The sequence below is a fragment of the Eucyclogobius newberryi genome, unplaced genomic scaffold (genome assembly GCF_026437365.1).
Source record: "Eucyclogobius newberryi isolate DKJ021-1_F unplaced genomic scaffold, fEucNew1.0.hap1 SCAF_19, whole genome shotgun sequence".
NCBI lineage: Eukaryota > Metazoa > Chordata > Actinopteri > Gobiiformes > Gobiidae > Eucyclogobius > Eucyclogobius newberryi.
The window spans coordinates 18,376,776-18,387,179 of NW_027315823.1; the positions used below are offsets into that span (position 1 = coordinate 18,376,776).

The 10,404-nt window shown below is 41.7% G+C and overlaps 1 protein-coding gene across 4 annotated transcripts; it reads right to left on the reverse strand.

Moving 5' to 3' along the window:
* Positions 1 to 142: 142 nt before the first annotated feature.
* Positions 143 to 10,120, reverse strand: pfkfb4a (6-phosphofructo-2-kinase/fructose-2,6-biphosphatase 4a). Of its 4 annotated transcripts, none has more exons than XM_072451998.1 (13): positions 9,919 to 10,120; positions 6,043 to 6,159; positions 5,882 to 5,978; positions 5,745 to 5,808; positions 5,544 to 5,675; positions 5,344 to 5,465; positions 4,919 to 5,126; positions 4,702 to 4,848; positions 4,454 to 4,558; positions 3,689 to 3,818; positions 1,913 to 1,975; positions 1,760 to 1,824; positions 143 to 367 (listed from the first exon to the last, which is right to left on the reverse strand). In XM_072451998.1, the coding sequence occupies exons 1-13, from the start codon at positions 9,968 to 9,970 to the stop codon at positions 308 to 310; spliced, it is 1,362 nt and encodes a 453-aa protein (XP_072308099.1). In that variant the 5' UTR covers positions 9,971 to 10,120; the 3' UTR covers positions 143 to 307. The 4 variants fall into 4 exon arrangements, with proteins under 4 accessions (XP_072308099.1, XP_072308097.1, XP_072308098.1 ...); XM_072451996.1 differs by lacking the exon at positions 9,919 to 10,120 and adding an exon at positions 6,880 to 7,098; XM_072451997.1 differs by lacking the exon at positions 143 to 367 and adding an exon at positions 689 to 1,231.
* Positions 10,121 to 10,404: the final 284 nt, after the last annotated feature.

A 10,404-nucleotide genomic window follows, 5' to 3' on the forward strand; every position in this document is an offset into this window, starting at 1 on the left:
GCAGGTCAGACCTCCACAGTGGCACAATGAACATGTGGCAGTACAGTCACATCTTTGTTTCCCTTTTAACTCCAGAGAGTTGCTTAAAGATTCAAAAAGTCAATATATCAATATATATATATATAATCTGATGAGCACCACAATAATATGAACACTGAGGCTCCAACACAGCTAAAGGGTTCTCCTAAACCTATGGATTACTTCAATATAAGGGTCAGCGGTGAAGGAGGCACATCAATAGAAAACTGAGGAGTGGAGAGAATGACAAAGGTCCAGTTCAGGGAAGGCAGACACAGGGTGAGAACCCTCAGAAGTGAGGAGGGACGGTCTGCAGTGCGTCCTCTGTTGTACGGTGGATGGTCACATTCTACAAAGAAAGCCACAAGTTTACTTTATGTACTTGTACAGTAATTATAGAATCATAGAAATCCTTGAAATATAAGCTACTGAAATAACCTACATTTGCTTTTCTTGGTTTGGACAAGCAGACATTTGTAAAGTCACATGTCAAGAGTGTGGGTGTTCTGTTCACTCATGAATGGGGGTGTTTCACTTCTTCATAATGCATGTGCATGAATGCAAGAAACATACAAAAGACAGATATGATGGCCAGTTCGTCCTATTCATAATAAAGATACAGTAGATTATAACTGTAGACACAAAATTAGACGAGGAATCAGATTACAGCACTGGTTGACTGTAGTTTATTTAGACCAACACAAACAGGACTTTAACTGGTGAGAGAACGAATGCCTTCAGATACAGACGTGCACATGGAGATGTGCTCAGAATGACAAACATCTCAAGTTCTGCAGGGTCAAAAACATTATGGAGAGAACTTCTCTACTTCTAACACAAATAAAAATGGATAGACAGGCATCATATGGGAGCACAGACATAATTAAGCAATATTAAAACAGGGATTTAATCAACATGAAATTATGTAGGCCATCTGAGGTTTCAGAGATAAAACAGCTTGACACAAAATCTGTGTCACTATGAGATTAAAAAAAATAGTATCAACTGGATTCCAGTCAATTACAGCCATCATCACAGCTTTAATAAGTAAATCAATATTCACAGGCGTCGCTCAGTCTGGCAGGTGCATTGTGCGTCTGATTGCTTTAGTGAGTGTTATGGGGAAAGTGCGAGTTGGGGGTGAGATACAGCCTCATTGGTGAGCTGGCACTGTTAGCAGAGCCTCCTCTGACATCCGCCATACGTCTACGTTCTGTTTAATGACATAATAAAGACACGTCACACAAGTACACACAAACTGGGCCCGTTCCTGGAGAAGAAGAGGTTAAACATGGACATTTTCACAACCTGTGACCGTACAAAGCTGGCTGAGGTGATTCTAGACAACCTTTTTTCCCAGACAAACCTAGACATGATCGAGGGATAATCTGCATACGCTTTAATAAAAATGTCTCTTTAATAAGCAGGTTATTAGTTCAGGGCATGTTCTCATAGAGATCTACTCCAATTTAAAGCTAAATGACATGTTTTGCTATATTTCATTAATGTTGAAAATGGTGATCATTGTAAATATACATGATATATAGCCCAAAAATTATCATATATAATTGGACAAAAAAAGTGATCCTGCTTCGTAGTACCAATAAACCAGGGTTAAACACAAAGTTACCAAACTAATCCAGCTCTGTAGCACAGGCCTCAGCCGTGAACATCTTTGCAAAATATAATGAAACATATTGGGTTTATTTACCCAAAAAGTTTGTGGAGATTTTAGACCTACCTCTGGTTTCTCTCGATGTGTGTCAACGGCCTCGATATTTAAGCAGACAGACTCAACTTTACAACCTAAAAAGGCATTTCCAAGGGTACTATGTGTCAGAAGTAAGATGAGCAGAGCACCACTCTACTGAATGATCCAGTGTTTATATCATACCATAGGCCACCGGAGTCAGCTTGAGCACAGTATGCAACGAGCACTTGAGATACGGCAGCTCTTCTGTGGAAACATTCACCAAATACTTTACAAACATAACACTTACAATGCATGCCATTTGTGGTAATAGAACAAGCTTGAATCATGCACGCATCTATAGTTGTGTAAGAGAGTGAACACATAAGTATTACAAATAGAATTAAAATGATTCACTGAGGTTCAGGAGAAGGACCACGCCTCAAACTTCTCTCTCTCTCTTGTTTTGTCTTCCAGCCTTTCCTGTGTTTCCCATTTATGATCGGGCAATTTTACTGGAAAGGACTTAGTTACACTGTTAAGTTCCTTTCAGAGAGACAATTGAAGGTTAAAGTGCATTTCAAATTATGACTTTGGTGAGAGTAGACCTGTGGTAAATAGCTACATGTACCCAGATATTTCTATAAACGCAGCTATTTCCCTGCATTTGGGCTTTCTGTCCCCACATACACGGATGAACAGATGTTTTCAAAAATGCTCTCTAAAGTGAAGATTTTAATGCAGCATATCTCTGACATGTGTGGACTGAAGAGCTGCATATTTTCATCTCCACGCTCCACGTGTCCATGGCAACATGACCTTTTCAGCTGTGCAGCTGCAGCGATGAGGAAGGTAAACTTCACTTGTTGCATTAGGCTGGTTACCCGCTCCCTCTACAGGCTACTATCACCACAGCGTGCGTGGCCAAAACATGTGCGTTAAAGTATGGGGTTGCTGTGTGGCTGAAGGATCGTCTCTTCTGTCGTGGTGTTTTGGCACTTCAGTTATTTGGTTTAACCAGATGTAGGCCTAGTTCTGGACATATGTGAGTGCTCTATGAAGCGCTCGTGCAGACAGAGCTGAATGTGTGGGAATGTGCCAATGCGCTGGCCGCTTATGCGCAGACATGCCAGGTTTGCTCATTTATTTCAACATTCTCTGGTTGGTACTTCTCCCTGGTCCATGTATCAATGTGGACACAGTTTAGTTATAAATACTATAAGACTGACTAAGCAGTGATCCCCCTGTTATTGGTGACTTGAGAAAACCAATTCTTGTTACTGGCTAAAAGATTTTCACCCTTACTATCCTGTCCTATGCCTTTGCTACGTCTATTCTTAATGTTAAATGCAGCTATAATCAATGGATAATTAATGAATGAATACTGCTGATATGGATTAAAAAATGAAACATTGTGTCATCAAATCAGGTGAAGACAATATGAGTTTATAAAAGTATCTGGGTAGGTGTAGCCGTGGCCTAAGAAGCAGAGCCGAGTCCTTGTCCTGGTCAAAAAGCCACATCAAAAGTGCAGGGACAATTTACACAAAACTGAGACCATTTTCTGACAATTTAAACAATCATATAACAAAATAAAGGTGTCAGCAGGTATTATTTGTCAAATCATAACATAACATGGATTTTGGCCCTTGTTTACAATATGGTTGCTGAGTAACAGTTGTGGCATTACCTCTACGTCACATCTGCCCCTCATGTCCAACCAGGAAGTATATTATAAATATCACCAACATTGTCAAACTGGGGACATTTTTTTATTGTTTGTAAAATCCTGAATATAATCTGACTCACTACGTTCTGGGACTGAAGAGTGTGTGAATGTGGGGGTCACAGCCGAGTATTCTGACAATCTGCACCTGGCAATTTACTGGGAATTATGTGTGAATGGGGCTTTATTGTGGTGCGGTCCTTGCAAGTGACGTGATTGTAAATAACGTTGATCAGAGTATAAATCTAGGGCACCTGCAGTCTTGTCCAGAAAGTAGGCCAACAGGCAGCGCATCACGGCCTGGTGGCAGATGACCAGGACGTTCTCCTGCCGTTCCAGCTCCATGATGGCTGGCTCCAATCGCTGCACGAGGTCTTCATAAGACTTAATACAAACAGGGAACATTAACGGTTACTAAAAGGTAACAAAGGAAACGTGATGCAACATAGGCGATTGACTATTATCACTGTTTTATAAGATTTAAAGGTGCTAAATTCTCTCCTAATGTGATTAAGTGAGTGTAAAACGTATTAAATGTCAGAACTAGGTATGTCAACATTCAGGTCACAATATAATCATAATAACTAAAACATTTTCAATCCTGACAATTTTTGAAGCGCAATTTTGACATTTTAAATCAATCTATCCAACATCTAGTCCAAAAGTGCTTTGTATCTGGCTGTTTTTGACGCATCCACTTCATTTTGTAATTCAGAAAGCTATATTTAACAAAACTGGTCACAAACGTGTTATTTGGTCATGATCTTGTTAAATTGTGATGTTTTTTTCTCACAATAATCATAACTGTAAAACTCAAAATGGTGACATCCCTATTAGGAACAGACCGGAAGCACTCAAAAGTTCAAAGGCCTCCAGTTCAATCGGTCAAAACAGATGCTAATTCATAGATGTGTCCAACCCAAGACGACGGTGATTATGTCGGGCGTTCTCTCAGAGCACGTCACAAACACAACAGCATCACAGCAGTTCGACAGAGGCGTTTGTGACTCAGTACTGACCTCTCCCTTCGGGTAGCGATAGCGGTACTTGTCCTGGTCTCTCAAAGCAAACTCTAGAGGGTAGTTCTCCTGGATTTCCTCATACATTAACTCCTCGCATACACCCTAAAAACACACCATACATAAGTTCAGAGAAAACATTGTACTTTAAAATATAAACCTTAATATATTCAGCACAATAAACTCTGGAGTCATTGAATTGTCCGTCTCCCGTTATAAACATTTTGTGTAGAACAGGTGGAACTTACTGCATCGATTTCATTCAGGACTTTCCACTGTTCGTAGGGCACATTCAGCGCCTCGGCCGTCTGGATGGTTCTCTTCATCTGACTGGTCCAAACCTTCAGGTCGCTGATGCTCTGAGTCTGGATGAAGTGGCTCAGCTTCTTTGCAAACTTAAAAGACACAAACACAATCAATATGTGACTGCAGAATGCTTGTTGCGGTGTGTTGTCTGGCACGCACCTCTTTGCCTCTGGGAGTGAGGCCTGAATCCCCCCCGATGCGGCCCTTGACGTTAAGCTCGCTCTCGCCATGACGACACAGGTAGATGGAGCGAGGAGTGATGTGTATGTTCATGAGGTAGTACACGATCCGGCTCTGGACGTGGTCCAACACGCGGTTCACCAGGTAACGCTGGCCAACGTCTATGATTTTAATGTAGGAGAGATCTCTGGGAGGGAGGAAATCACATTATATTTGGTTGATTCCACTGTTATATTCTTATTATGTTAGTCATAAAAACATGACATTTGTAATTTAATACATTAGAAAAAAGTTGATACATGAAATCTTGTACTTGATAGCTACAGTAACAATTGTCATATCACATTATCACACTATAACAATATATTTAAATTAATTCATTTCTAACCCCATCATGTCCTTACTTGTCCAATACTTCATCCAGTGTTTCATATGAGTTTTCATAACATTTAATTCTCTTCATAAAGTCTTCCACTGCTTCATCCGAGTTACAGTTGGTATAATCTGGACTGCCAAGTTTGACTTGCTAAATTGATCATAAAAAACACAAAATAATTAGAAAGCTACATACAATTAAGAGCGTACACTGTACAGAGCCACTCACGACAATGTTCTCTTGTATGACATCTGGATCTTCACATACAGACTCCACAAAGAACACTTTGAACCCATTTCGCTCAGCAAACTGGAGAATGGTATTCCTTCTTTCCCTTGTGGTGTTTGTTGCATCAAAAACCTAAGCAGAAAAGACATTAGTAAATGTGCATTTTTAAATTTACCACCTGAACATATAAAACACACTTACAGCAACTTGTCCTCCACTTGTAAGATACTGCTGGACATCATTCAATGCAGCGGATGCACATTGTCTACAATGATTAAAATTATTACAATAAGGAAAAGCAATAAAAAGAACATGGGCCAAACAACCCATAGTCTTACCTCCGTATCCTTAAACCCTCCTCATTGGCAGGATGAAAAAACTCAAAGGATTTATAGATCTTTACTAAGTCTCTTCTGTATTGCCCAACATTGAATTCTGTGCACAGAAAAACATACAATACACAAACTGTCCTCATACATTGTAATGTGTTAAGATTGACCTCTCGTGGGCACTCCAATCCAGTTGAGATAGCGAGTCAGCTTCTTGGAGATGTAGGTCTTCCCTCTGGCAGGAAGTCCCACCGTAACAATGAGAGTGGGGCAGTTGGTCATACAAACTGAAATGAAGGAAAGTGGATGGTCATAGTTTATTCACTTGGTTACACTCGCTGCCGCTCCAGCTCCTCATGAACTGTTGAAGCCGTTTATGTAATGTGTTCAAAAGAAGTGGAATGTTTCACAAAGAGCCCACTGTGTACAGGGCATTTGATATTTCAGTCAAGACAAAGCCTTGTAGGATTATGAACATGGTCTGGTTTTGAGATTATAGTTGTATGTTAGGACCAGGTTGAGTGTTATTGGTTTACTTATATATTTAAAATCGACTGAACAAAATTTTTCAAGAAACGGGATGGTGGAATGGAAATGATGGTGAGCATCCACAAACCCTGACAGAATTGTCTGATGAATACTTGCAGTGAAAGTGCGTCAGTATAAACCAATGAGAGTAAATATGGTATAAAGATGCACAAAGTTCTGCCTGTGGTCTCTCTGATGCTCTGGTCTGAAGTAGAGGCCAAACATCGTGTGAAACGTTACGCAACTACGTGCAGCAGATGGCTCAACGAGGCACTTGAACTCCATGAACTCAAATGTTTACTTTTAAGAATAAAAGGCACATTTGCTTCTCATTGCGTCTGTAAGCAATGCACAAAACTGTAAAAGAAACCCGCGGGGCCTTTTGACAAACTGTTAAATTCATCACGGTTGCAAAAAGCGATGGCACAATAAAGCTAACGCTGTGCGCTAATCCCAGCGTGGACACGGCGCATACGCACCCTTTCTTTGAGAAATGTGATGTTCGGGAAGGCCATTTTTACAAGGCATCCAAATCTTCTTCAGCGGGTTTTGGGTGAGCTCCCGCGGTTTGGACGGTGCTTGGTCGTCCATAGTGTCAGCGGGAGCGCGGGCCCTCTTCCCGGGATGCTGCTCTGAAGGTGACCGGCGTTTCATCCAAAGAGCGGAGACCGTGAAGATGAGAGACTGGCACTGGCGCGCGAGCGGCCCGAGTGCTGCTCGAGTCACGTGATCCAGTCTAGGACCAGCCGTAATGACGACTGTAAACGCGCAGCTTCAGTTTGTGTTCCATTCATGCACTTGTGCGCACTGTTATCATGGATCTACTATATTATCGACTGTTATTGAGAACTAATAGTGACTGCTAGACCTAGAAGCTCTTTATAGAAACACGTTTTGGACCGTTCACGGGTCGCCTTTCTTTTTTGATTTTCGTCATTCAAGGTTAGTACTTTTTTTTATTATTTTTGTAGATATTTTACAAAGCGTAAATTTCTTTTTTTGTGTTTCATGGCGGTTGATTCTGCTTTGAGCCCAAAGCAGAATTCGCTTTCACAGGCGTCACAGGCGTGATGTCATGTCATCATACAAGTTTTCGTCATTCAGTGACCATGACAACTGTACAGGACATGGCATCATTACACAGTCTCTCACAACGACAGTCTGAGGACTACGAAAAGTCTGAGGAATAAAGTCTGGCGGTAATGCAACAATTGGATGCCAACCGCCATAAAAAACAACAACAACAACAACAACAATGGATCTATTATATTCGCTTCTAGTTCCTCGTGTTTCGACTGCGAAAGAGACGCAGCCTGAGAAGGAAATCTTGTCACTGTAGCGGCCGGGAAGACTAAAAAAATGCACTTTTAGGTCAAATTAATTCAGATTAGTTCATAGACTGCGACGGCCTATTTAGACTCAGATCCCAGAATGTAGTGGGTGAGTACGTGTGCTACATGTTCTGTCCACATGGGGGCAGCATCTCATCACAGCCCTGTTGCTGTGAAGCGCCAATAACTCACATCGCGTGCTCTAATTGGCCAACAGAGCTCAGATAACTGTTTAACCATATTTTATAAAGTTACGTTAAAAAGAAAGTACCAGTAATTTTACAATTGAGTAGCCTAAATTGTAGCCGGGTCGAATTAAACTTTATTTATCACTCCCGTTCTCCGCTCTCTCCACTGGCTCCCCATCAAGCAGCGCATAAACTTTAAAATACTCCTCCTCACCTTCAAAGCTCTTCACCACCTTGCCCCCCCCTACCTGTCTGACCTCCTCATCCCCCACCGCCCCTCCCGAGCTCTCCGATCCTCCTCCTCTCTCACCCTGACTGCACCAACATCCCGACTCAAAACTTTTGGCGACAGAGCATCCCCCCGAACAGCACCTCGACTCTGGAACTCCCTCCCCCAACCTGTCCGCCACTCTCCCTCACTCACAACACATTCAAATCCCGCCTAAAAACATACCTCTTCACCCAAGCCTATGACCTCCCCCTCCCCTAGCCTCCTCTACCCCATTGCCTACTCTTCTACCCCCTGTTACATCCCCATCTTTTTCTCTCTACTTCTTCTGTCTTGTTCATTTTATCTGCATATTAATGTGTATTGTACGTGTTGTCCCCCCCTGTCTGTAAATACCCCCCCTTTTTTTATTATGTTCAGCGTCTTTGGGTCACTGAAAAGCGCTATATAAATAAAAGTTATTATTATTATTATTATTATTATTATTATTATTATTTGGGCACAGCTCACAAAGTTGAGAATAACTACAGAAAATAGATAATAAAGCTAAAATATTACGCAAACAAAACCCTACACTATTTGATTTGTATAAATGTTTGCTTGTCCAGTTGACCAAAAATAATACAATTAAAATCAATTCAATATAAGTAAATATATTGAGGGGTAGGCTAAGGAAATACAGAGCGGGTAGGCCTACTTGAACTTGCACTACGTAAGTTTTTTGGAAGGTCTGCCCCCTGCTTATCTCCATGGAAAAGTAACTGCTTTAACTGGATGCTCAAAATGGTTAGATCTGTGAGGAGAAGGCCAAAGATCACGTCAAAGTCATGATCAAGTAAGAATGTTTGATAAAGCAGTGGTTTTCAAACAAGTAGCACCCAAGAAAACATTTGAGTCTGAGTAACAGTAGTAGGCCTTTAAAACACTGGCCTACATGAGATGAGTCTGTTACAGTGGAGCAACAGGACATGTGACCCAGATAAGACAAATTACTCTTTTCTAATTAAGTAGGTTCTGTCTCAAAGTCCCTTATTACATGTGGAACATTATTTATATCAGGGTCATCAGTTCCACAAATAAGCTCTCACTCTGGACATAGGCATGATAAAATAATCACACATGCACACCACCTGCCTTATTGGCTTTATTATAAGGAGTCATATCTAAATGGAACGCTAGACACTTCTATATTACTGGACATGCTGGTTTTGTGTCCTACATGAACTCAGTCCTCAGGATGCAGCTAGCCTTTAGCATCCTACTCTTTTCTCTGAGGATAGTTATATATTTACCCACAACACGGTAGTAATAATGACACTGTAGTGAAATATATCAGTTTAACACACGAGCAATGGCATGTTCAAATGTCACATGACAACGACAGGGATGCGCAACAGCAAATGCACTAAACACTGGTCTGCAGTGAGGCATGTGCAGGTCTGACACATTTACAAAACATTACAGAGCGTTTTTGGTGAGACGCAACAGAAAGATATTCTCTGAAAAGGGCGCTCCAGATTGTAACCAGGCTGCAGATACATTCCCATGTTTAATGTTGTATTATACTTGTTCTATTAGTGTCCTGAGGTGGGCGTGAGTGAAAAGATGCGTTGATATGAATAAGTAGGGGAAAGGTCTCATGGCACCTAAGCGCGTCTCGCCTTGTTTACGTCCTCAAGAATCTCTTTAGCCACGCAGTTTGACTTTTGTTGGCATGTAGTGAGGTCTATGTAAGCATGAGATCTATGTAAGCATGATGTCATGTGTTACCTGTTTGGCTCTGGATGTGTGCGCTCTTGCCCCGGCTGCAGCCCCTCATCATGTGCGCCCGTCTGAAGGAGTGCGCGGCTGGAGGTGGAGTGCAGGCTACGTGCGTCCCGTGTGTCCCGTGCTGATGCTCAGACGCACACCAAATGCCTGTGGATGACACCAACTGCCCTGTACCTCCACCTGCCTCCCCCCGGACCCTCCCACTGCCCTCCCACAGTCTGCAGCTGGACTGGACATACTAAACTTGCACAACATGTTTTGATTTGTGTTCTTCCTGTTGTAAAGAACCTTGCTGCATCATTAGTTACCAGTAATGCTTGCAAGAGTTTGACTCACCTGGGATCATGAGGGTATTGTTGTCATATTATTGTATTGTTATACAATGGAGACAGATATGTGTAAGACCTTTTTAGGGTATACGTCTTTGTGTCAATAGCTCAGTTTAACTCAACGTTCATATTTGAGTGATTAGGAAACCAGAAACAG

Excerpts from the sequence above, each read along its gene's own strand:
- pfkfb4a (XM_072451996.1), bottom strand. The coding sequence starts at position 7,054 with ATGAAACGCCGGTCACCTTCAGAGCAGCATCCCGGGAAGAGGGCCCGC. Across the intron at positions 5,809-5,881 it reads GAGGGTTTAAGGATACGGAG|ACAATGTGCATCCGCTGCAT; the intron begins GTAAGACTATGG and ends TAATCATTGTAG. Across the intron at positions 1,825-1,912 it reads GCTGACTCCGGTGGCCTATG|GTTGTAAAGTTGAGTCTGTC; the intron begins GTATGATATAAA and ends ATGCCTTTTTAG.